The 27,894-nt window shown below is 39.7% G+C and overlaps 1 protein-coding gene across 5 annotated transcripts in view; it reads right to left on the reverse strand.

The window, feature by feature from the left end:
- The window catches only part of NRP1 (neuropilin 1), a 157,134-nt gene that overhangs the window by 49,953 nt on the left and 79,287 nt on the right, over window positions 1-27,894 (reverse strand). For all 5 annotated transcript variants that reach the window (XM_507736.8, XM_001143690.7, XM_001143771.8 and 2 more), the window contains exon 6: window positions 26,286-26,452. In XM_507736.8, the coding sequence (XP_507736.2) occupies window positions 26,286-26,452 (167 nt within the window). The remainder of the gene's footprint in view (window positions 1-26,285; window positions 26,453-27,894) is intronic.

Below are 27,894 nucleotides of genomic sequence, written 5' to 3' on the forward strand. Positions count from 1 at the left end.
ATGTGAGTGGGAAGGAATGGATTTAAGCAGCAAGCACTCCGTGTTCCAGTCCAGACTCTGCCATCATCTTTAGGCTTCTGGGCCCTCATTTGTAAAATGAAGGAGTGGGATTAGATAACTTGGAAGACTCTTTTCCACTCTGACCTCCTATAATTCCTTCTTTCATATGTGTTAGATGTTTCCAGTAGAGTAGGTTTTGTTTTCTTTAACTCTCCTTATTACCAGCATTAATAACTAAGAAAAATCTTGAAAGAAAACTCATTACTAGTTTGTATATAATAGTGATATTTTCAATTTATTTTAATAAATTTGATTATTCCTATAAAATTATTTGCTCCATCAATTGTATGCCCAGCTTTATACACAAGCTTAAAAAAAAAGTCCACAAATATATGGCAAATATTTTTTTAAAGGACACAGAAAATAGTTACACATTACAACTACTAGCATTGACAAGCCCGGCATAGTGGCACATGCCTGTAATCCCAGCTACTCGGGAGGCTGAGGCAGTAGAATCTCCTGAACCCGGGAGGCAGACACTGCAGTGAGCTGAGATCTCGCCACCGCACTCCAGCCTGGGTGACAGAGAGAAACTCTGACTCGAAAAATAAAATAAAAATAAAATAAAACAAAACAAATAAAAAAACCCAACCCCCTCCCAACTTTTGAATTTTGCTTTCCAGTTGCCATATTACAACTCAATTTTCAGAATATAATATTTCAATTAATTCTCCAGTGCCCATGGGCCACGAACACTTAAAGAATTTCCATTTTATGCACAGCCTGCCTCATGGAGGCGTATTGTCTTTCATGAATTGCTTTTTTCCTGAAGGAGCTTGGAGTAGTTAAATCAACATGCTGTCTACATCCAGGAAAAACAGCACATAGAAGCCAATTTGAAGTTATAGAAAGCAGTAGTGGTAGATTTCATCTGGAAAGAATGGGGCTATCATTCAACGCAAAATAATCTTTATTTCATTTCCCTAGTTTTAAAGATATAAACTCTAGGCTCTGTGTGCTTTCACCAGATTTAAGAGAAAAAGGGACAAGAATTTAATAGAATTTAATATTTTAGAATAATAACAATAGATTTTATAATTTTAATTTAACGAATAAGTATTTTACCAACATATTCTTATCAAGTGCCTATACTTGTTTACCAAAATTTGCATTTGTTTTTCAAAAGTGAACCATGGTACTTTGATGAATGTTTTAAACTTCCTATCTCCCTCATGTACACATTTCAAAAAGGGGAGGTGATTGATGGTTGTCAGATTTAGCAAATAAAAGTACAAAACATCAGTTAAATTTGAATGTCAGGCAAAACCAAATTTTTTTTTAGTATAAGTGTGTTCCATACAACATTTGGGCTGTAGTTACACTAACAACTGATTCATTGCTTACATAAAATTCAAATTTAAATGGATTTTCTGTATCTATGTTATCTGACAACCCTAAATCTCACTGTATTCCAGACAAATAGGTGATTTTAAGTTGCTGCAGAAACTCTCTGATTTCACAATGCCGCAATCTAAAAGTTAATGGGGGACTCTAAAAATGGTTGCTCTGAACAATGTTAACTGTTTTCAAATGCTCTCAGATCACTTAGTGCTTTTCTGACTGTCCATTAAAGTCATGCCCAATGCCACAGCTACTTTCAAGCTGAAGGGTCCTTAAAATCTTGAAGTCCGAGGAAGCATGAAGCAGAGCTATTTAAATAAACTCTTCCTGTCAAACTTACAGATGGCTCTTTAGTTTGGAAATGATTAAATTCCCAAGAGTGTGTATTCAGCTTGGACTGATTTGAAATAACCCTAGAACTTCATTCCCTGGTTGTCCTTTTTCTATTATTTAAATTTTGGTTTTTGGAGTAAGATTTAATTACTAAGTAGGAAAGAAGTTAACTGGTGATCAAACAGAAGATTCCTAGGTATTAGGAACAGCTGACATCAGAGGAAGGAGCAATTGACTGGAATTAACTAGTATCCAACACAGGAAGATACAAAGGCACCCAAAGCATATGCATGAATCACTCATTAAAAAAGAAAGATTTTTTTTTTTTCTCAACAGCAATGAAATGCATTGGCAACCTCCTCTTGTAATTGCATAGTTTCCTGCTGTGCTTTAAAACTCTGCAGATTCTCTTATTTACCACACAGGGATACTTGAAATTTCATTTCATTTTTCTCCCTAAGATTATTGCCAGTGGGTTTAGTAAGGATGGATGACAACCTCACCAAGTGATTAGGATTGGGGCTTGAACCACTGCAATTAAAACCAGATAGTACCCAGAACTCTTAACGACATACAGCCTCTCCAGCACTGTGCAACCCTCACTGCTAAGACCAGGGAAGTTCTTTCCACGAGTCCTTTCTCTTAATGCCTTAGGGGAATTCTCTAACAAGGATCTGCCCTCCACTCTCAAGTGCCTGAGAGAGTTTGAGGGGAGACAGATAAAGTCCTGCTCAATAAGCATCACTGCTCACACTGCTGGTGTCTGTGTCAGGAGACCTAGAAAGACTTCATGCCTTGGTGTTCATATCTGAAGAGTTCTGGAAGACACCACCCCCAAAATTTGCCACTTTGGCATGAAGATTATTTTGAGTTGAAGGCAATCGAGAATCAACAGATGCAAGAAGAATTCTATGCCCTCCCCTTCTCTGCCTAAAAGCAGGAGATACATTTCCTTTTGGGAAGGGGGCATAAATTTTCCCCCTCTACTCTACCACAATGAAGACAGCAACATTTATCAGTGGAGACTGAGATAAAATTTGCATAAACACATCTTACTAAAATAACTCCTATTTTCCATTAGTTTCCCATATATGTGTGTGTGTGTGTGTGTATGTATCTCCTAGTCACTTTCCTACAGCTTATCCACCCTAGAAGCCCAAACCCTCTTTCTTTTCTCAAGTCACTTATCCACAACTTATCACCCATTGTTAAAATGGTGTATAAGCATCTGAATCTATTTCTTTGGTTTTTCGTTTCTTTTCTGTAAGGCTTCTGTGCATGTAAAATTTAAAATATTAATGCCTTTTTTTCCTGTTAATCTGTCTTTTGTCAGTTTAATTTGCAGGCCCCAGTTGCAACACCTTAAAGAGTAGATGAAAAGTTTTCTCCTTCCCTTACAAGCCTTTCTCACTGGTGTAGATGTCTCTGCTAGTCATGACATTGGCTTCAATCTACCTTTTTAGCCTCCTGCTACATGTCTCTCTTTCCAACTGTATCACCCAGCCATATTATAATATTTGTTGCTTGTAACAGAATATAAGCCTTTTCTGGCTGCATGTCTTGACATACGAAGTTCCTTTGCCCTAAAACAACCTCTGTCTGTTTTTTGACTGGCAATGACTTTTTCCTCTTTTTGGCCTAGTAGGCTAAATCCCTTTATAGCTCATGTCCCCATCACTGAATTCATCATTCTGTTTTTGCTGTACCTCCTTCTAGATTGTTGTGTGGATTTCCTTTGAAAAGCATGTTTTTCCCTGCAGAAAAGTAATAAATGCCTACTGAAAATTCATAAAATGCAGTAAAGATGACAGAAGAAAATTAAGTCTCCCTAAGACCGTCATTAGGAAATAATTACCAATCATAGCCTTGCAGAGTTTCTTTTCCCATGCAAAGTACATGTGAATATTTGTATGCATGTTTTTACTTTGAAAAATAAGGTCATATTACCTCTATGCCTGATAACTGGCTTTATAATGGAGTTTTATAGATGTTCTAGTGCCACTACTATTTTTTCTACATCATAATTTTTAGTGGCTGTGAATATTTAGGTATTGGATCTTACTCAATTGGATTAACATTATCAGCGGGCATTTAATACTGCTTATCTGCTAAGTTCTATATTAAGTTGTTAGGATATAAAGAGCAGTAAGAGTGTGCAAAACGCAAACCCATGATTACCGTACAGACAGGTATCATGCAGCATCAAGGAAAAGGTAAACAATTTAACAGAGAACTGGAGGTGGGGGGAGCTGATTTCTATGCTCAGGATGGCTATGGGGGATAAACAGTAGGAGCTTGTGAGTGGACACAAAGGAAAAGACTGTTCCAGGGACGAGGAGGAGCAGGAATTGCAGAGATAAGCAGGAAAAAATAAATGAATGAAATCATGGACACTAAACAACCTATTATGTTTCCCTCACCACTATTGACATTATTTGTCAAAAAAAAATGTATTGCTCTCTAAAGAATATGAGCTCTGGTTGTTTTGAAGTTGAAATGATCAGTAGTCATAAAACCCACTCCAAATCAAACACTACCCATCGTCTTGGTGGCTTAGCTTTTTGAATCATGCTAAGTTCTCATCAACGTCACATGCTAATAGGCAAGACTGGTGACCCAAGACAAGCAGCTGGAAAGACAAAGACACAACCCAGAGTACTTCTACACAATGCCACCCCTCTATGTTTTGGAGGGTTCATCGTCCTAAACAATACTTCCTTTCTTTCCATAAAAATTCAGACACACAATAACCATAATTAAGTAACCTGCTTTCCCTCAACCCAATCAGCTCTGCTCTAATCACCATTTTCTTATTTTGAAAGAATATCATTATTTCACAGCTGCTTTATTTTTAATTAGAAGATGGATGTGATTTCACATCTGAGTTGGATATACTTCTGTTTAACATTAAGGGTGATGGTGAGGGGGTGTGATGATGGCGGTGGGCAGGGATGGAATGGAACATCAAATGCATTCACTGAAATTGTTGAACGTTTCCCTCTGTGTGTGTGACAAACATAAACATCTGGTATTTATCGATGGCATGTAGGCTATTTTACAGAACTTTATCAAACTCCTTTTGAGTTCTAGTGGCCGCTTTCTTTTTCTTTTCCTTTTTTTTTTTTTTTTTTTTTTTGAGACAGAGTCTCAGTCTGTCCCCTGGCTAGAGTGCAATGGCGAGATCTCAGCTAACTGCAACCTCCACCTCCCAGGTTCAAGCAATTCTCCTGCCTCAGCCTTCAGAGTAGTTGGGATTGTAGGCCCCCGCTCTCACGCCCAGCTAATTTTTGTATTTTTTTTTAGTAGAGATGGGGTTTCACCATGTTGGCCAGGCTGGTCTTGAACTCCTGACCTCAAGTGATCTGCCCGCCTTGGCCTCCCAAAATGCTGGGATTACAGGCATGAGCCACCGTGCCCAGCTGGTGACCACTTTCTAAGTTATAATACATAGCGCCGTTGGCACTATAATGATTAGAAATGTGACCCAACACAATACCCTGTTTCCAATATGGATATGAAATTCTAACACTGGTGGTGGAAAGTCTACCCACAACTTACTTTCACACTGTGCTCCACTCACAATGAGAAGATCTTATTAGCAGATACAGAAGAGGAAACCCCAAGCCTTTCCTTCTGGGTGGGGAAAATTGTGTGAGTAGAGGAAAACAGTTTTCCTCACCACTTCTAGGGGTGAAGGGGCGATGTTCGCAGTTCCTGGGTGGCGAACTCCCACCTCCCCACGGCACTGGGTTCTACCATGCTCCCAACTTACTCTTTGTTGTAAGATATCTACAGGAACCATCCACATGCACCATATGGCCATGGTATTGTCTTAATAATGACAGGAAACACATTCCCCAGACAAAGAGAAGCAAGGAGAAGCACACATTTTACCAGGAATCACTTGAGGACAAAGCAGCAAGTGTAGTAAATCATGTAGCAAATCTTTGCAAACTGCTGGTTAAACACCAGCACGCAGCCTTCCAGCCATGAAATGAATATCACTGCTTTCTATAATAATACATAACCAACCAATATTGGTAATGTCATAACGTGGAAAGCCTCATTTCTAAAATGAAAATCTGTCTTACTCAATAAAATACTGCCCATTGAGCTAGCATTGGCAAGGGAGCGTTTACCAGCTTTTAACACTCCCAAGGCAGGTCAATACAAGGGCCTGAAAAAATAGAGGACAAAGAGCTGAGGTCTGATTAAAAACAGGAAAATATTTTTTGAGGGGGAGACTGTCGGATTTTCTTTGGGGCATCTCTGATGACTCAAAGAGCTGTTTAATTCATCACTTGACACTACAAGCTAAAGAAAATATTTTTAAGCAATTGTCTCATTTCCTTAGATAAAACACATGTTTTTTACAGAGCCTGGGCCTGTGAACATCAATGCTATTCTAGGCTCTGTGGGCTTAACTCACAGTACCTGACCATTGTGCTCATTAACTTAGGATCCTGGACTTCTTACCGTTATGAATCTGAATGCAGTCGCTTTAGAGTTAGTGACATAGCTCCCTATCTCTTTCTGTGTTGTGTCCCTATGGTGGTATTACCTAGAAAAAATGCTGATGGCTAAGGCTAAAATTACCATTAATAACCGGAAATTCATAGTGAAACCTCTACGTGTTAGGCATTTTATGAAGGATTAAATTTATATACAGTGTCTCTTTCAATTCTCACAACAATCATACAAGGGACATTTTATGGACAAAGAAACAGAGGAACAAAGTGATATGTACCTTTCTCAGAGTCACATAACTTACCAGTGTTTGACCCAGGACTTATACCCCAGATAAGACTGGTGGCCCGTGTATGAGCTGCTACACCTATGCTATTCCCCAATTCATATTTTATAACCATAATGATTAGAAAGATAGTTTATAATTTCTCAGTAATAATAATTAAATCCAATAGCTTTTCTTTTTGGAGATTCATTATTTTATATAATTGTAAGGAATATGAAATGATTTCTGATTGTGTTGACTATTAGTTTAAAGTTAGCACTGGCCACTGAAAAGCAAAACTTTGCAAATAATTTATTCATGCTGTCGAAAAACAAAATGGTAGCAATGAAACATTTTGAGCAAAGGATAACAATTGAACACTTTAAAATTCGGGTAAAGAATAAAAATACCCAAGTAGAAGAACAGTGCAAGGCAGGAAAAATCTCACGAATTTTCTTTTAGTCTTAATTGCCTGAATTAATGCCTTTTTCCATAGTTAAATTAAAGGAGAGCATTTTCCTGGGTGGAAACAAATAAAACCTTTGCTCATAGTAAAACAGTCCCAAGTGAACGAACAGATGAATTTTCCTACCAGAAGACTTGATCCAGCCAGTTAGAATAACATGAGATAAGGCTGCAACAGCACAGGGGCAGTGGAAGGGCTGGCTTCCCTGACTGCCACTGCAGTCACAGCAAAAGAACAACAAGAAAATGAGTAAGAAAAATGAAGGCCCCACACAAGGGCTGACCTCCGTCTTTTTTGGCAGATGAAAGGAGATAGTGGTTACATGGGCTCTGTCACATCTGGATTTATAACACATTCTCCCACTCTCATGTGAATTTTTCTTTTTGCATGAATCAGGAGCAACTAATTAAAAAAGAAGTATTTAATTCTGACATGTTCTTTGAACTGGAGTCCCATCTGGTTCTGTTTGAATAGTAAAATCTGCTGTAGTTGTTAAAACTGGCAAGTAGCATTGTCCAAAAGAAACAAAAGGGACTCGATGCAGCAGGTTAACACTCCAGCATTTCAGCTAGAGACTTTTCCAGAATCCAGCTACCCAAATCACTTCAATCTGGAAACCATAAAGATCAAATGTGAAGGTGAAGAATGCCATTTTCAGGTGGAGTCACTACCATTGCTCTACATTTTCTTAGTGTGATGGAAACAGCATCAGGCTCTGAAAGGCCTTTGTTTGAGAGCAATGCATGGAACTGTGGCAAGCCACCAGAAAACGCTCAGCTTATTTTATGAAACACATTTAAGACAATACGAGAAGACAGTCTTCATGCATTGGACGCAAAACCTGGGGGCTTTTTTCCTTTTCTGTATTATCTAGAGCAGATACAATTGTATTCACCAAAACCAGACAAATATTCCATTTACATTCCTCTCTTACTTGATAAACCCGTAAAAATCTGGACACCAGGACACACTACATTCTGATAACAAAGAGGGAGAAAATGAAATGGTGCTGGGGTTTCTATACACTCTGAAATACAAGTAATCAACATCTAATGCAATTTGAAACTCTTATGTAGAGTCAAAGAGAGTGGCTGATTACATCTCTATGCTTTAGAAAAGATTGTTTTACATTTTTAAGACATACGCCGACCTGTGAAATCTTTTCTCCTTTAAAATAAAGTATTTTCCTTCAATTGCATGTTAACTTGCTGATGAATACCTGGGAAACCTTTAACAGCTTGGTCAAAAAGATGACATTTTAATGTCCCCTCCTCCCCTTCCTACAAAGAGACTTAGGAGTTCTTTCCAGGCAGTAAAAGATTCAGGGACTTAATACTTTTAATTAACATTTTTTGAATGCTTATTTGTAAGTTACATTTAATTTAAAACCTGAGCCTAGTCCTTTGATTTGGAAAGAGGACACGCTGTCAGAACAGACCAAATGTAATCCCTAGGAATTTGGCTAAGATTTTAACTTAAAAACTGTCTGATAGAAATTGCCTAACCGAAATTTCTTAATGGAGAAAAAATAAGTATGCTACACTTTTAAAACAATGGTAATCAGTCTCAAATATGTATACATGGGATGAAAATCTTCCAGTCAAGAACCTCATAGGAGAATCAGCGCATGTGCTCTTGCTAGATGGGTTTACTTAATAAAGAGTTAGCGAGCACGTACTACATAGAGGGCATGGGTGGGTATTGTGCTCTTCTAATATAACTCTTGATTCCATCTGATTGTTTATGTGTAATATCCATGAAAGCTAGGAAAGTATTCGTCTAGTAGAAGACCGAGAGGGTAGGAATTGCATGGGTTAGGTAGGCAAGAGAAACGTTTGGGTGCAGTGCTGCTGATCTGGTTGACTGCAAGGGTACAGCTCTAGATACCCTGTAAGATTAAATAGAGTGTGTATACAGGTCACCCGTTCCTAATATTTGTCAGCCCTAAAACAAAGAGGGTAACAGTAATAGAAGAATGAGTTAACGGCTGGTTTGGATTTCAGCCACTTTAAGACATGGTAGCAGAATTGGTGATCTCTGCACATAATTCAGTAGGACTGTATTGTGTTGATAAAGTATTGCTGACGATTATTGTTTTTGTTACTATTAAAAACTTCTCTGGGGCAACCATTATGTGTCAGGTATTGTACTAAGTGCTAACTTCCTGTACCTCATCTTCCATTTTCTCAACTGTCCCGCAGACAGGTTTTATAGATAATGAAGCTGAGACATAGCGCAATTAAGACCTTTTTTTCTTCTTTTTTTCACACTCCTGGTCTTTCTGAGCAATTATTACCTCTGCTTGGAGCCTAGCAACTGATAAACTATGGAGCCCAGAGTGTCTGCTCACACAGCTGCATCCCAAAGCCCAATCATGGAGCTTCACACATCATAGCCACTCAAACTAAAAGTGTGAAATTACACGAAACTGAAGAATGCCAAGTATCCAGATAAAAGCATTTCGTCCATTAAATCCAACACACATTTACTGTATGCCAGGATCTGGAAGCACACAAGCCTATGTGGAGGTAATGATGTTATGAGACTGAAAGTAAAAAGTGTCAGCCTAGTGATAAGTGGGGCATTACGGGATTCAGAAGAAGGGAAAATTACTTGTGGAAGGGTCTAGAAAGGGCCTGATGGAAAACAGGTCATTTGAACCATTCAAAGTGGACCTCATAGGATAGGGGGTTGGACTTTGGCTGGGGAAGCAGAAGCGGCCAGCATTGATGAACTAACGGTAGAAGAAACACACACGCGCACGCGCGCACACACACACACACACACACACACACACACAAATCCCACCCAATTGCTTACATTTGAAAATATTTGCTATGATGAATATTTTCCTTCTTCTTCTTCTTTTTTTTTTTTTTTGAGATGGAGTCTGGCTCTGTTGCCCAGGCTGGAGTGCAGTGGTGGATCTCAGCTCACTGCAACCTTCACCTCTTGAGTTCAAGTGATTATAGTTGCTGGGACTACAGGGGTGTGTCACCATGCCCAGCTAATTTTTGTATTTTTAATGGAGATGGGGTTGTGTCCTGTTGGCCAGGCAGGTCTCCTGACCTCAAGTGATCTGCCCACCTTGGCCTCCCCGCTGGGATTACAAGCGTGAGCCACCATGCCCGGCCCGATGAATATTTTCCTTCTATCTGGTATCTCATGGCAAAATTCCTTCGGAGAGCAAAGATAAGTGTCCTCCCCCACTGCATACACACACACTCACACATACACAAATGCACACAAACACTTTTGCATGGGCCTTTATGTAGTCCAGGAGTCTAGGCTGTGAAGTGTTTGGCTAGTGACAGAAGGACAATGAAATCTTCTTTGTAGGTAAACTTGAAGTTCATGATCATGCACCACACTGCTGAGGTAATTCTGCTAAAATGTGTGGCTTCACTGCCTCTGGGAGTCCAAGCATTCCTGGGAATGAGACAAAACCTCAATCTGCATGAGTCAGCGAGACTTCTCTCTTGAGTCTAGCAGCACACGCTGCAGCTCCTATCCTCTGTGGATGTCTACATTTAAAATAAAACCTGTCAATGAAATGACACAGAAACTGTGGATGCTTTCTTTAAAGATTCACGCTTCTGTTGAAATCACACTGTTCTCGCCTCAAACATTTAAGGAGAAGTTCATGAGTTCAGAGCATGATCTTCTAATGATGAGCAGTTGTGTTTCTAATATCCAGTCCAGTGTGGAGAGAACTTCATGGGTGGCGATTATTCATTCATAACACAAATAAGTGCTAGGTGCTTGGGTGAAAGGGAGTGAAGGTGATAAGATTCCTGCCCTCTAGACAGTGAGGGAAAGAGTCAAGTAAATAGTAAATCACAATACGGAGTGAACAGATTGCATTAAAATGAATCAATGCATTCTGGTACAACAGAGAGAAAACTGGGGTGATGCAGGGAGCATATGGTGGAAAAAAGCACAGACCCCAGAAGTAGCTTTGTAGCTTTGACCTGCAGGAGTGACCTGGATAATGTTAAGCAAGTTACTTAGTCCATTCAAGTCTTAGTTTCCTCTACTCTCAAACAGAAATGCGAATGCTTACCTCATTTAGTCATTCTGCATGGCTACTATGAAGATCACAATGATGCATATGTACACATATTAACCATGAGAATGTGACCTAATATTTTTTTACTTAGTCTTTTGGGTAATTGGAGTGGGTGCCTCTGTGTGTGTGTGTGTGTGTGTGTGTGTGTGTATGTGTGCGCATAGATTTGCCAGTAGTACCTAGATTATAATTCCTTTGAAAGAGAGAGAGAGTCTCCTTCACTTTAGGCCAGGCACGGTGGCTCATGCCTATAATCCCAGCACTTTGGGAGGCTGAAGCAGGTGGATCACTTGAGCTCAGGAGTTTAAGATCAGCCTGGGCAACCTGGTGAGACCCTGTCTCCACAAAATATAAGAAAATTAGCCAGGTGTAGTGGCATGCTCCTGTAGTCCAGCTACTTGGGAGGCTGAGGAGAGGATCACTTGAGCCCAGGAGGTCGATGCTGCAGTGAGCTGCAATCGTGCCACTGCACTCCAGCCTGGGCAACAGAGGAAGACCCTGTCTCAAAAAAAAAAATGGGGGTCTTCTTCACTTCAGATTCACCTATTTTCACATATTCTTAACAGATGCTCAATAAATGTTTGTTGACTTTAAATTCGATGTTATGTAAGTCTGGCATTGCCGGCAAGATCTGAAACTCGTTTCCTCCAAACCGCCTGTCATTGAAGTCAATGTTAAGGTGTTTGAGCAACTGACTTATACCCTTAAGCTAGGAATGTGACTACTCTTATCTTAGCATTTCTAACTGCAAATATTATAATGAATCATAAACTTTCTAGTCCTTTGAAAAGTCCACCACTTAAAACTAGAGTCTGCTAACTGATGAATTTCACTGGCTAGGTCCACACTGTGTGAAGTATTCCTTTTTATTTATTTCTCAAATGACCTCTACCTAACTTAATAGTGGTTCTCTTCCTGGAGTTACCCCCAAAGGCATCAGGGATTAATGATGCCTGATTACCAAATTAATTACCAAATTAATATTTGGTAATATTTAGTAAATTTTTCACTATATCTATTATGCTCTCAAATACCTCACTCAAACCTCGTCTCAACCTTCTTATTTTAGAGCTAAGGTTATTTGCAAGCATGACGTCCACAGGATGTTTACGTATCAGATGTTTACCTACCTGGTATCTCAGACTTCTCCCATACCCTTCCTGTACTTTTGAAAATACAACAACATCAGAATTTGACTGCATCACTAGAGTGACCGCATCAAAATGGTTTTACCAAATTAACATATGATCTTTTGTAAGTTGTTGGAATTGGAGCTTTCTGTGGATAGGAAATGAATGTAGACTTCAGGCCTTTTGCAATCTGTGTGTTTCTTTGTCTCATGGTCTCTGAGAAGCAGCCTCACAAAAAAAGCCTCATGGAAGAAGTCTTGGAGGTGGCTGTGCAGTGAGGCAAGGATGTCTGACACCTTTCCAAGGTGAAGTTATTCACACACACACAGACACACACACACACCTCTCCAGGTTTTCAGCAGTTTAAAGAAATTTTCATGCCTAAAAGACTGGGAAAGTATTAAATAGCATGTACAGGTAAGGTGTATTTTTCTTTTAAAAGCTGTTATTCTATGCTACCCATAAAGTTTTATCTGCACGATTGGGTGATTTCTAAGTGGCTCAAGATAAACACACACTTTTACTCAAACAGCATCTGTCTATTCCAGCACAAACAAATGCCTTGCTGATTATTGGTTTTGCAGTTAATCATGGCTTTAATTTTTCTACCTTCCCCTTTAAGCTTGGTTTCAAAAACAAACACAAGGATGAATTTCTGGAAACTAAAGACTTGCAGATGAGGGTGATGGTCTAAATCAGTCTCTTGGCCTATAAAGTTTGACAGCATCTTTTTACACCAATTTTCCATGTATTTCCCAGTGATCTAGGTGGGCCTCTCCTGGTAATGAGAGTTTCCTGTGCTGATGGAGAACTTGGAAGTGCAGGTGTCCAAAAAACTCTCCTTGGCATTAAAAATCCTGCAAGGAGCTGATGGGATTACTGAGATTAAAGTCGGCTGCCAGCCTAAGGTTATAACGAATGCTACCCTGGAGACAAGAATGAAGAGAAAGAACAGGCTGCCTAGGTACAGCTGGTTGTCAGAAATTGTGGGTAAACAGTTAGTCTCTGAAGGAATGCCAATCATTCCTGAGAACAGATGAAATGAACTTCTCAATTTAATATGTGGTCAACTGCATTTCCCTGTTGGAAGCTTATCATTCAGCCAGGAACTGTATATGCTGATTTGTTTTTGAAGCTCACATTAAGGGGATGGGGAAAGCCTTGCAAAAATGAATTTTCAAAGAATGACTCTCCAAGAAAATCTTGTGTAATTAGAATTCACAGCAGATGTTTGGAACTGAGCAAAGGCCAGCCTAGGGCAGGAGAAAGGCAGTCAAAATAGAAACGCCATGTGTGGAGGTAGAAAATGAAAATGAGGTAGGAAAAAGTGTTACCCAGTTATCTGTGGTTTCAGTGCTCCTCTTGGGAGAAAGGGGCAAGGCATAGCATTATTCTGTGCTCTGAAGACATGTGCTCCCTTTGCCATCCAAATGCAGTCAGTGGACGGAACTCAAATTCTTTTCATGTTCCAGAAAAAAAAATCTATCGATACTAATTTCATGCATTTCAGCCAGGGTCACACAATGAAAAAATGCATCTGTACAACAACTTTAAACCATAGGAGGACAAACACAGATGTCACACTAACTACATCGTGTTATTCCTCTCCTAGCACTGCCTGAAGTCCTTAACATAGTGGCAGCTGTGGCTCACATCTATTCACTGGAACCGTTCTTAAAACGCGGTTGGATACCTCTATTTCAACCACACACTTGGAGGTGACAAGAGGTGAAATGCCTTTTTGGTGAACATGACTGTGCTGTTGTATGTGTGTGGTGGTGGTGGTGGTGGTGTGTGTGGGGTGCATCTTTGACAGAAAAAATAGGGCTAAGGCACATGTTTGGAAAGGCTAAAAAAAAAAAGACATTCCTTTCATACAATCTTAGAGGTTTTCAGAGCAATGGAAATCCTCTCACGTTGCCATTATAGACTTAGATGCAAAGTTAAGGATTAAAACATATCACTTTGAATGATTTTAATACATTCCAGTATTGAAAAAGAAATGAATTGATTCTTAATCTGTTTGAATTATTTTTGATACAAAGATTTTAATTCAGATGAATTTTATATGAGAAACATAAATATTCAAAATCTAGACACTTTAAAGAAAGATAAGTAGATAAATAGATGTTTGTATTAAACCCTTCTGGAAGAACAGCGACGTTCTTCCACTAAGGAAACTGGATTACTGTATTACAGAAGTTGACAGTCAGAGCTGAATTTCAGCATATAGAGGTTAAATCCAAAATCACCTCTTCCTGCCTCCTTTTACTCCCCCCAGAAGACACAGGGCTGTCCAGATGAAGGTCATGTAAGATGCTCAATAAATGAATTCATCTATTTACAAGTGGTTGATTTTAGAGGAAATATCATGTTAAATGAACAAAAGTATTGTCTGATTTTTCTTTATGTGGTAAACGATTGTTAAATAAATGAATTCTTGCCATTTTATATTGGAGCTTTCCAAATAAATAACAGCATCCTTATAAATATATACAACATTTAGAAACTACATTAAAACTAAAGAAGTAATATAAGGTATGTGCTATAAAATGTTGCTGATTGAGACTGGCAATGATTAGTTTTGATTTTTAAAGGTATGTTTAAATAACCAGGCCAGTAAAATTCTGCATGTTACACCCCATTTTTTAAGGTGGAAAACTTCAAAAAATTCTTTTCTCTTCTCCCCCTAAACTCTGTGTACCTCCAGAAATATCAAAAAATTTTTCTTCAGTATTTCACATTTCATATGATTTTCTAACTTCTTTTCATTATCATGAGTATTTCCCACTGGAAATGTGTATTTCATTTCCAGATCCTCAAACTTAAGGCTCTGTGAAATTTCTTGCACATGTAGCCATTCGCCTTTGGGTCTACCTGGGTCTTGGTCTTTTATTCTGAGACGGGATCTACCTGCATCAGCTTTAGCCCTAGGTAAACACACCAAGGCTAGACAGATAAGACAAGTATAATGAGTTTCTTCATACAGCTGGATCCCTGCTGCTGCCTTTTCTTTTCTTCTTTCCGGGTTAGTATTATGGCCTACAAACTACTCAGAATGGAACATGGTATTTGTCTTCTTAAGGAAGGAAAAAAATAGCAGATTTTGGCAAGACTTTAAGGTGTGAACAGTCTGTAATGGTGGGTAAGCCCATGCCTTACAGATATTTCCTTCAAAGACTGGAGGGACATGAAAGATGAACCCTTTGGGCTTCATCTTATCTCCCCCTGTGGGCTGCACTTTCTTACAAGATAGCACAAAAGCACCAAGGAAAAAGGCCCCGCAAGTGAGGTTTCTATGTGAAATCCCCAGAGAAGCTTCCCGATGAAGCCAACCTGAACGATTATTTGATCTAAGAAAAAAAATCTTGTTAATTAAAAAAATTTGCTATGTGCTGCCTCACATAATTATCAATAGTGTTTAAGACAAATTCCAGCTATACTCCATATATTTATATTTTCATCTTAGGCAAGCTCAGGGCACCAGTTGATTGAGTAAATTTATTTTTAATAGAATCACAGAATTTTAAATGCTTGAAACAACCCAAGCACCTGTCTGGTCCGATCACCCATCCCCTGGAGAATTTCACTGATAGCCTTCTCAGGCTGGCTAAAAGAATAAAGGAGCTTATTTATTTATTTTTCTAGATCCAAAATATGTAGTTAGAAGTTTAAAGCATTGGAATTGTAGGAAGAAGAAAACTTTGGTAGAATTGAGACATCTCATTCTCCTGAAAGAAGGCAATTAGAATAATGCCATAAGTGCATTTTTCACCCCTTGGGGTAAACAGAGCTGGGAAAAAAGTGCCCAAGTCACATGCACAAGTGCATATGTCATCATCCTCAATCCTAACATGTGCAATTAGTCTCAAACACTTACTCTGTTCAATAGTTGGAAATATAAAAGCATAATGTATTTTATTACTATTGGGATTTATAGAGCATTTTTAAATTTAATCTACTTTCCTCTCTTTATTTGAATCCAGAATTGAATGAGATTAGATGGCTAAGGGAGGGAGGGAGGGAAGGAGAAGGAGAGTGGAGAAGGAGGGTACAGGTTTGTGTGTGTGTGTGTGTGTATGTGTGTGCATGCATGCTTGTGTCTGTCTATGTTTCAGATCAGCATCCAAAATTGCTATTCTGACGTGGATCAAAATTGCCATTTTGATGTGGTGCTTTCAAATGGTGCATAAAATGAGAACTATACAAGGGTACAAAATCCTCATCCACACCAGGGCTTTGGAATTTACAGGGTTCAGCTCTCTCTCACCTTCGGAGAAGGTGGCTGTGGATGTGCTAGAGGAGTTTTAAAGTGTGGGTTCTGCCAGTTCTGAAGAACACATATTTTTTTGCTCTGGTGCTTTCAAATTACGATATGAAAGTATTTAAAGCTTAGGAGTTGGTGTGTTACCTCACACGCGACATAAATGTAGCCATTGCTCCTAAATGTGAACATTAATGCACTCTGTAAAAGGTGCAATTATTACCGCTGGGACAGAAATCAACAAACTCCACCAAAGGAATTTCTTAAAACTGCTATCATAAAATCTGTGCATGTTATGGATTTCATTAACATTTTACTCCCTGAGGATTCCCAATTGTATAATAACAGAAGTTCTTTAAATTTTAAATACCACAGACAGGAACAGCCTTTCACCCAAAACAGATGTGAAACCATCAACTTTGCCTCCTTATTGGTCCACAGATATGAAACTGGTTGGTAATTGATAGCTTTTAATGTGTTGCTATTTAGGTTACAGCAGTGGAAACTTAATATTATCTTTCCCATGAAAAGATAAGTTATTAACCAACAGACAGCCTTTTCAACCACAATTCTTTACTCTTGATTATATTTGAATTAAAAAAAATAACCCAAGAACTCTCTGATTTACATACCACATAAAAACAAAACTAGGTAGGCAAAGGTCAGTGACATACAACATTCATGTGTCAAAGAGCTAATTTCAGTCTTATTTTGCCTAAATCTTGTCAATGATAATTTGCAATTTTATCCTGTGCTTCCTTTTCTTAATCCCATCCTTATTAGTGCATTTTGAGACCCAATTGTACAGGCTTCTAAAACAACATCTGTATTTATTTAGCTAAAAACAGTTCACTTTTAAAAGCTAAAAATAGGGAAGCCTAAGATAAATAAGCAGGAAGGTTTATGAAGCTATTTTCCTGCATAAGGCAAACAAACACATCTGTATTTTTGGAAAACAAAAGAACTACGGTTCTGTTCAAATAATATCTACAAGCAGTCAAGAAGTGATAAAAGCCAGCCAAACAACAATGAATTTTTTTCTTTCAAAAGGCTGATTATATGAAAAAAATGACTTGATTAGAATTTTAGGATCTTTTACGCCAGCGGTTTTCAAGTGGGGGTGATTGTTCCCTAAGTAGGATATCTAGCAATGTCTGGAGACAGTATTTGGGTTTTATGACTTACGTGTGTATGTATGCTATGTGCTTCTAGTGAGCAGAGGCCTGGGACACTGTTCAACATCCTATCTTGCACAGGTCAATCCCTCCAAAAGAAAAAGATTATGCAAATCAAAATGTCAGTATTGCTCAGACCAAGAAACCCTGCTCTAGATGTAGTCCAACCATGTAAGTTAAAGCTTCTGCAGTGATTGTTCAATTTCATAGGCGTCATTTGCCAGTCAGCAAATAAGTAGGGATAGGCTGGGGTTTAAACATGCTTGCTTGGTCTTCAGGACACCAGCCTCAACAGAGACTCAAATCCATTTTCATCTTGTTACAATGGAGTAGGAGCAGGGATGCTAAGATTCTAGTCCAGGTTCTGTCACTAACTTCCTCTGTGGTCTTTCAAATCACTTAACCTCTGAATTTATGCAAAATAAGGGATTTAGACAAAAGGATGCCTGTATCCCTTTTAGTCTTAAACTTAAAGTTGAGATATCCCTGAAAGAAAAATAATTCTTCTCTAGACCATAACTATGAGTGTTTGTTTCAAATAGACACTGGCATCAAACAGTAAGAAACCAAAACTGTAAGTAAGATGGAAAGTTGATGCTACACAGGTAATTTATTTGTAAGCGTAATTCTACCTGAACAGTAGTGGTTCTCAAAGAATTGTCTTTTTGGTGATGCTTCATCATCAAATTCTAAGAGGCTTTTTCAAATATCATACATTTTCTTTAAGGTGTGTTGACATGAAATTAGTATAATCATTGCACTGATTTTTTAAGCTGAATTAATTAGTCAACTTGACCAAAATGGTTAAAATCATATTGGTAATTTCTTTTTTTTTTTTTGGTAATTTCTACAAAACAAAACAATCAGTTAAAAATATCCAAATAATCATCTCTAATGTGTGCACCTGTTTTCCCCAAATCATACCCTCCTTAAAAAAAAAAAAACACCTTAGAATTTAATCCATCTCTACCTACATATTCCCTTCAAATGACTTCCTGTGATGTGAAAAGCCATGGTCCCAGGACAACATTAGGAAAAGTTCCTCAGGACACTGTAGATTATGGAACAGACTTCCTGGGTGGAAACTCAGTCATAGGTAACAGACCTCTGCTTCATTAATGGGTAGTATGTAAAGCATTTATTTTATGGAGGAAATAGAAGTCAATGCAGAATCAGGGTAAGCACCAAAAGCTCACCTTGGGGAATTTTTTTTAAAGCAAATTGTCTTCCTTCCAGATGAATGTTTTGGTTGAAACAGCATATTAGTATTAGTTGCAATAAACACACACACACACACACACACACACACACAGAGCACACCTGGGGAATCCACATCCATTTGAACAGCTGTATTTTCCCTAGTTTTGCCAACACTGTATTTTACATGCATCATTCCACATTTGGGTAACCCAGTGAGCTATTTTTGTCAGTTCTCTACTTACAGATTTATAAAGTATCATTTTAATGTAATTTTGGCAATTTACTAATGATCTGAATGAGTTAATACACCCCCTAAAGTGTCTGGTTTATAGGCACAGAGTGTTTACAATCAGGATAACCTGGTCCTATCTATGCTCTGGATCAGTCAATTTAGCAGATGGAACCAATTCTGAATACAACACTATGGACAAAACCTGTGAGAAACCAGCAATTTGGTGAAAAAAATCAAAAATGATTTCACAGGCGATACCTGTTCCACGCTCAACCCATTAATACTGGAGAATAAAAAGATCTGTCCAGAATGTTTAAGAGAAAAGAAAATTGTATATGAAACTTGTTAAAACAAATGACATTCTCAATGTGGGGAGATTCTAACTTTAAAGATAAAACAAGGGTTTCAAGTAACAAATTCTTCAAATTGAATATGTCAGCACTCACTCATCCCACCTGAAATGTGATAAATATATATCATACTACCATTTTTCAGAGGAAACATTTCCAAGGGCTCATAAGTTATTTCACTCCATTTGGTCTTAAAGGAAGTCCAGGCAGGCCCTTCACAGCTCCTGAAATCAGGTCTACGCCATTGTGTTATTTTTCATGTCCATTCTCAGCAAGTTGTAATAGGCAATTCAAGTTTTGAATCATGACAGAGCCATTTTGGAAGTTGCCAGAAGCAACAACTCACCACTCTGGATGGGATGTTGGTGAAGTGTATGGATGGGAAACCTTGGAGGACTGAAGGAAGGACCCTGGGGCCGAGGGTGGCAAACCTGACTGTGTCTGACAGCCTCGTCTGTGGCCCATTAGGCCTGATGCCAGGATTAGTTATGTTTCTCTGAATAGCTGGCATGAGAGTATCTCTCCAGCATACCTCAGTCGCAAGAGCATGCAGTGAAAAACATAATCAGAGTGGCCAGAGAGCTTTGCAAGCCTCACCTGCACCCTGGCTGGGTGTCACATCCAGAGGCAAGTGGCAATGCACGCGCTGGCCACGGTTTGACTTCTCCTTCTGTGCCTGCTGTCTTGCTTCCTGAGTCTGAGGAAGGATATCCACGTCCATTGTGTAAGACCGTGATTTCTCACAAGTTATATCTTTCTCCAGAGTCAGGACTTTGGTGAACCATTTAACCCCACTGGGCCTCCGTTTTCTCATGTGAAGATGGGGGTAAAAATCTCTGGTCAACTGACCTCACTTTGTAAGACTAAAATAGGACGTATATAAAAAGTGCTTTTGGCCAGGCGTGGTGGCTCATGTCTGTAATCCCAGCACTTTGGGAGGCCGAGGCAAGCAGATCACTTGAGGCCATGAGTTCAAGACCAGCCTGGCCAACATGGGATGACACGCCATCTCTACTAAAAATACAAAAATTACCTGGGCATGGTGGCACACGCCTGTAATCCCAGCTACTCAGGAGGCTGAGGCAGGAGAATCGCTTGAACCCAGGAGGTGGAGGTTGCAGCGAGCCAAGATCGCGCCACTGCACTCCAGCCTGGGCAACAGAGTGAGACTCCATCTCAAAAAAAAAGTGCTTTTATAAGGGAAGAGCGCTATGGAAACATAAGATTTCGTTGTTAGAGTATGTGTCACAATTAATTTAAAAATCTTTCAAGCAACCCTAAAGACCACTTAGATTGGACCAGTTTCTCATGTTGAACTTAGAAGAAGGGCATTTACTTTCTTTTGACACTATTGTCTCAAAGGACTAAACATGACTGTGTGTGTTTCAATTCCATTCAGCCCATCTCCCTACCACACTAAGGGCTTTCATTAATGGTATCTGCTTTCAAAGTTCCTTCAGAGAGAAAATGGGGAAGACGTTAATATTATTTGAGAAATACACATAAGGCAAAAGGAAAACATGAAAACAAGCTTCTTCAGCAGGTTGGCTCCAGTCCTTCTCTTCTGGAACTTTCCTTCTTCTCATACCTGAGAATTAATATCTGCACTAGAAAATGGAGTGGAGAAAGAAGAGGCTCTTGCCTCAAGGGTTTGCTGATGTGGTCTTATAGGTACAGACTTCCTTTAGGTTTCCTTTTGTGTGACTAATCCACAAGAGGGCTGATTTACCAACCCAAACAGGATGTGGTTTAGAAGTCAACCATTCTCTGCTTCTCCAGAATAAGTGAAGGCATAAATACTCTAGTACCACAGTTTTTTTCCACAAGAGAAAAAGTCCCCAAATTTGGAGAAGAGTAGTTTCAGCCCGAGTTGGTTTGTCAAGTAATTTAATTTCAAAAGTCACTAGAGGGTATGGTAATCCTGGTGTTATTTTTGTTTCTTTGAACAACAAAGTTCATATCCCACCCAGGTATTATGTCTCTTGGTTGTTTTTTTTTTTTTTTTTTTTTTTTTGTCTCCTGGCATTTTAATCAGAGAAAAGTCACAGTTATTTTGAGGAAAGCACTCCCAAGAGCTTTAATTAAAGCTGGAAGGATAAATCTGTTTACAGTGTGGTGAACACTATCATTAATAAAACATTGAAATAATTAACGAATTAAATTCTGCTTTGCGTGTCAATGGCTACGTTGAGGATCTTTGAGAATGTCTCCCTAGAAGATGCAGTACACTGTGTACTTAGTTTGCGGAAATGAAAAGGAAAAACTGAAACTGCATTTCTCTGAGATTCATAGATCACAGACTGAGAGAGCCTGAATGGAGTGAAGGCTACATTATTTTTATTTTATAGGAAAAGAAACTCAGTTTCAATGAGCTTAATGGCCTGGGTTCTAATGATGTGCTTGAAGAGGAAGATTTTGATCGCACCACTGATACACGGAGTCTGTATTTTGCATGCTAGAATGATTAACCAGAAACAAAGAAAGGAAAAAGGTAAAATTAATAATAAGATCAGCAGCTCTGGGACACAGAATAAAGAATGGAATAATCTGGAAAAAAAGGCAGGGCAGGCAAATTTCATAGTGTGATTAACTCTGCCATTGACAATGAGGAAATTTTAGCAGCTCAGGATATGAAGTGGCTTTTTGAGCAGGATATGGCTGTGTGCAAACCTTCACATTGGGACTTCCTTCACGCTCCTTCTCACTAACAGGCTCCTTGACTTGTTTTTAAGCTTTCTGGCAGACAACGGATCTCACAGGAAGCTCCAATGTGGACGTTCATATCGACAGTTAATGATGCATTGTTTTTTTTTTAATGCCACTCAGTAATTTCCTAGGGAAAACAATGGGAACCGAAGCTTGTTCCTGTCTTGATGGAAAGTCAGCTTCCAATATCGCCTTATTAATTTAACACATGCAAGTATTTGTGTACTTGTTGTTGCTACAGCAACTTGTTTTGTGAGGGCATATTTCATGCAAAATGTGAAAAAGCTGAAAAAGAAAACAAATGTCATCTGCATACTTATGTGCATATAAATAGAAATGTATGTGTGCTAAGGTTCTTGTGATTAGAGGTACATGCCTCTTGCCCTCAGTATAAATTATGCTGTACTTGTTGGTTAATTTACAAAACATCTGTCTAATGAAAACAACAAGCCAACCACTTCCAAGGAGTTTCAGAAAAGCTGGAAACACATGAAATTATTCATAATTAGGTGATCGGTGGATGATAACAGCACCCACCCTGTACACAGACACAAGAAGCATGTAAATGAGCCTGCTGAGCTCCGAAGGCGAAAAACGGTAATTTTACCTCAAGGTGAACCTGAAGCTAAGCTTTTGTGACTTTCACCTTTCAGAGGGATGGAGCAGCAAAGTCCCTGCATTGTAGGCTTAGAAATAGGAAGCACCCAACCCATCTCAATGTGATTCAGCAGGGAGGTGATGGACATTTCATAAAATACGCTTGAAAGTATATGAATGGGAATAAATGGTTAAAATCCTGCATACTGTAATATAAACAAGTGGGTGTTAGAGTCTGATAGACCTTGTTTCCAAGCCTGGTCACTAACTGTGACCTTGAGTGTTTACTCATTTCTCTGAACTTCAGCAATCTCGTTTTTAAAATGGGGATGATTATACCTCCTTCCCAGGATTGCAGTGAGGATCAGATAAAAAATATTCAAGTACTTAGGACAGATCGGGCCACATTCTTTGGACTCGATAAAGGATTAGTGTCGTATGAGTAGGACAATTATCATTTAAGCTCTCCTCCCTCTAGCCAGGTGGGGCCACAGCTTCCTGTTGCCCCTCAGAAGTTAAGTGTGGCTCTGTGATATGCTTTGGCAGTGAAGGTGGGTGGAAGTGATCCAGCAGGGAGACCCAAGAACCATCATGATGAGCTGCAGTCTTCCTCCCTCTGTGATATGGTCAGGCTTTGTGTCCCCACCCAAATCTCATCTTGATTTGTAATCCCCAGCATTGAGGGAGGGGCCTGGTGGGAGGTGATTTGATCATGGGGGCGGTTTTCCCCGTGCTCTTCTCACGATAGTGGGTGAGTTCTCATGAGATCTGATGGTTTTATAAGATGGTTTGGAAGTTCCTCCTTCACTCGCCTCTTTCACCTGCCACCATGTAAGACGTGCCTGCTTCCCCTTCTGCCATGATCTTAACTTTCCTGCTTCCCCTCTGCCATGATTCTAAGTTTCCTCCCCAGTCATGCAGAACTGAGTCAATTAAACCTCTTTCCTTTATAAATTAACACAGTCTTGGGTAGTTCTTTATAGCGGTGTGAGAACAGGCTAATACACTCTGCCTTGGGGCAGGCAACATTTCAGAGGACGCTGTCCCCCAAGTCTGGGTCCTGGCGTGAGAAGATACAGAGCAGACCCCAGCTGGCCCAGCCATAGAACATGGCATAAGCAAGAAGAAAACCCTCTAGTTTTTGAGGTTTGAGTTACCTTGCTTCTCCTGATCATGTTTTCTCATTGGCAAAAAGAGATGGATGATTTGAGATTTTTTTTTCTTCTGGGGCAATCTCAGATTGTGTCTAACTCCAAAGAATGATGTAAATCTGTTCTGTTCACAAATGCTTTGTGAGAGGCCATGTAGTCTCAGTGTTTTTACTGACAAGAGAATTGCCTTGCACAGAAGAATTGCTACAGTTGCAGTTTCAGAGCTCCTGGAATACCACCATTTCTACCTTAGTGAGAGCTCCCCACATTACCAAGAATGGGACTACATTACTGATACGGGAGTGCTGGGAAGGCAAGAGCGCGGTCCCTTTAAATGGTACAGAAGGGGGAAGGGAAGTGCAGGGTAGAGAAAGGAGAGTCCCTGGCTAGGGCTCCACCCCCACGGACCAAAGTGAAGACAGGTACTCCTGCTTTCCCGCCTAAATGTTGCATTTTCCAAGACCACCATGGCCCACCACGCCCCCATCCTGGGCCTTTAATAACCCGAGACCCCAGCGGGCAGATATACAAGCGGCTGGATATCGTGAGGAACACATTGGGGGAAGAAGGCACAAGTGGCTGATCGTCGAGAGCCCACCGGTAGAAGAGCACACCAACAGGTACCGGCACAACGACGTGGAGTTTGACCGGAGCTGTTGGAGAAGAGTCCAGGAGAAAACCATCTCCCTTCCGGCTCCCCCATCAATAAAACCTTGCACTCATTCTCCAAGACCACGTGTGATCCGAATCTTCCCGTACACCAAGGCAAGAAACCCTGGGATACAGAAATCCCTCTGTCCTTGTGATAAGGAAGGGGGTCTAATTGAGCTGGTGAACACAAGCCGCCTATAGACGGCAAACCAAAAGAGCACCTGTAACACGCGCCCACTGGGGCTGCGGCTGTAAACATTCAGCCTTAGACACTGCCGTGGGGTGGAAGCCCCACTGCCTGCCCATCTGTATGCTCCCCTAGAGGTTTCAGCAGCGGGGCACTGAAGAAGCGAGCCACACCCCTATCGCACGCCCTGTGAGAGACACAAGGAGACCTTTCCTGTTTCATTACCATGCAAACATGCTTAGTGCTGCAAAATGTAAGCTTCCCCCGAGAGGCACATCTGTCAATCATACTGAACTGCCTGTTGGTTTGGGGATGTGGGAAAACAAGTTACCAAGAACTATTTTGACACTGGCAAATTCATTTCATTTCTGACTTAATCTAGAGATGGATTCAGCAATCCCAAGGTAGACGTCTCATCTTTTCTCACTCTCTACATATTTCTCAGTGTTGGAGGTTAGCGTGAGTTCAGTCTCCTGTAATAGGCCATTTCACTTTAAGTGTATGTTAAACTAATATTGACCTTTCCAAAGTAAAACAAAATCTGCTATTTGTGCTCAAAAGACTGAAGCAGCAATAGATGTGGAAAGTAGAGGATTAATCATCTTGTGGTTTTTTTTTTTTTTTTCTTGCTTAGAAACTCTCTCTGGGAATTAGTCATTTTATATCTAGCAATAAACGTAAGACAGGATCTGACTATTCTCCTGAAAAGGAAGCCTGGATCCTTCAGCAAATAATCTTTTGTATAATTTGCCCACAGTTTAACCCACAGATCCAGCTATGGATGTTTCATTTAACAGTGAGTGAAAAACTCAGGACTGTCAGCATCAGGCCTTTGGGTGGGAATACCCAGATATCAAGGTTGGGCAAGTGGGCATTAGGAGTGGTGCCGGCGATGAGAGGGGATAGATTAGACGGCTGGAAAATGGGGTCAGCGGTGGGGATGTGGGGCAGACGAGGTGTCTGTGGGGATATGTGAGTGACAGCAGGAAGGGAATGCCAGAACAAAGCGAGGAAAGCAGAGGTAGCATCACTAATGAAGACACGAATATGTACATTTCATGCCTAAACATGGATATCTCGTCAATGGAGAGTGCCTTCAACCAAACCCCCTTCTTGGATGTGTGCTATATAGACCTACATGGAAAAACACACTCCAACCTTTCCTTCCCTTCTCCTACCCTGAACAAACAGAAAACTATTCTTGGAAACAATTATTTCATACACGTCTATAAACAGGATTCATATATTTCATCCAGGAAATAAAAACATGTCAAAATAGGAAGCCCATTAACAGACAGTGTGTAGTTGGGAAAAATCAGATCTTGGAGCTGTTATCAAAGTGAGACACCTGTAGTCACATTCTCGGAAGAGTAGTATATAAGTATCTGAGAAGATAAATGCGTTTTCAGGGATGTCATCTTGGGCCTGCTCTTCTCTGATCGTGTAGCGATAGGCTCATTTTGCAGTGATTTATACCTGATGGCCGTAACCTATCTTCTCTTGCAGTGATTTATACCTGATGGCCGTGAACCTATCTTCTCATTGGAGGCCATTTGGCACAGTGCCACTTTCTTTCAACAACCTCTCTAGATGGTCAAAAACTTATTCAATCCTAGATAGGCTTGATCTTATGCTGCATACCTGTATCCACTCTCGGTAGGAATCTTCTCCGGGAGTCCACCCATTCTCAGGGTAGTTCAGGCGGGAGCGCTCTGCAGACCAGTTGGTGCTATACTGGGAAGAAGCTGTGATCTGGTCAGAATGAACTTCTCCTGATTCCATGCCCAGAGCTTCCATACATTTGAAATCTGAAGGGAAAAACAGGGCCCACAGTCATCAAAATATAGGGGATTTAAGATGCATTTTTCTTTTTTAACTTGATACACCAAAGAGTTCTTTCATTCAAAATTCTTTAAAAAGATGGTAGTAAGGGACTTATTGGAATATAGCACTGATACTTGGATTTTCATGGCAATATTTAAAAATATTATGAAGATCATACAGTGATTAATAATTTTCCCCAGTGGACCTAGGTTGACAAAAAGACTATTTGAAATTTACCAGGAAATGATGAAAATTCTGATTTATTTTCACAGTTGAGTGTGTGTGTTTATAACTATCTATGACTCTACCTGTCATATGGGTACACACAAAAAGTTGCATTTAAAATAAAATTTTTGTATTAAATTATTTCTTTTAATATCAAAGAGAACTGAAAAAAGACTCTATGTCTAGTTACAATTCATACTCAATGGATGGTAGAACTTAACTCCCTGTCTTTCAGATTCTACTATTGGCACCCAGACCACCTCTTCCTGACTTCCATTGTTCTTATGCCCCACCTCTGGCCTGCATGACTATTAACATAATTAGTTTATCAAAACACAATTATGCATTGGGGGTAAACTGCACTGTCACACGGCCCCAAAGCACCACAGTTTTAGAGCATAAAATCATAATGCTCACAACAGTGAGCATAAGAATGATTGCTTTGTTTAAAGAAGCACATAAGGTGGACATGTCCCTGGAGGGAGGGGCCTTCAGCAGGGACATGGTGTTTCAAGGCCAGTGAAACATCAAAATCTATATTCTCTTAGGCCTAACATCCTCAGTTTGATGATACTGGGAATATGAGCTTTCAGTTTTAGGAAAATGTTTATCCAAAGTACACAAGTGAAAAAAAGCTTTAGAGATTAAAGGGAAGATTCTCAACCATCCAGAAAATCTCAACTAACCAAAATTCCCCATTTTCTGAATTTTCTATCAATAACAGATAAGGTTTTAGGGCATACAAGGTTTTCTTGCAATGGCTTCATATTTTTAAGCTTAGGTTTGTTATTTGTAATATAACAATTATTTACAGGCACAAAAATACATAAATCAATTAAATAAAATACGAATAAGATTTTGAAATTTCACTGGCCTCTTTATTTTCCAGTGAGATCTGGTGTAGAAGATATGAGCATATCTGTAGGATACCTCTCCAAACACCCCCTGTCCTCTCCCTATGCTACTTTACAGCCTGGCAGCTAGAGCTGATAATTGCACAAACAATTTTTTCTTTGTTCTTTTTTGTTGTTGTTCTTGAGACTGGGTCTCACTCTGTCAACCAGGCTGGAGTGCAGTGGCATGATTATAGCTCACTGCAGCCTTAAACTTTGAGGCTCAAGCAATCTTCCCATAGCTTCCCAAGTAACTGGGACTACAGGCACAATCCACCATGCCCAGCTAACTTTTCAATTTTTAGTAG

This window comes from Pan troglodytes, chromosome 8, assembly GCF_028858775.2.
Source record: "Pan troglodytes isolate AG18354 chromosome 8, NHGRI_mPanTro3-v2.0_pri, whole genome shotgun sequence".
Taxonomy (NCBI): Eukaryota; Metazoa; Chordata; class Mammalia; order Primates; family Hominidae; genus Pan; species Pan troglodytes.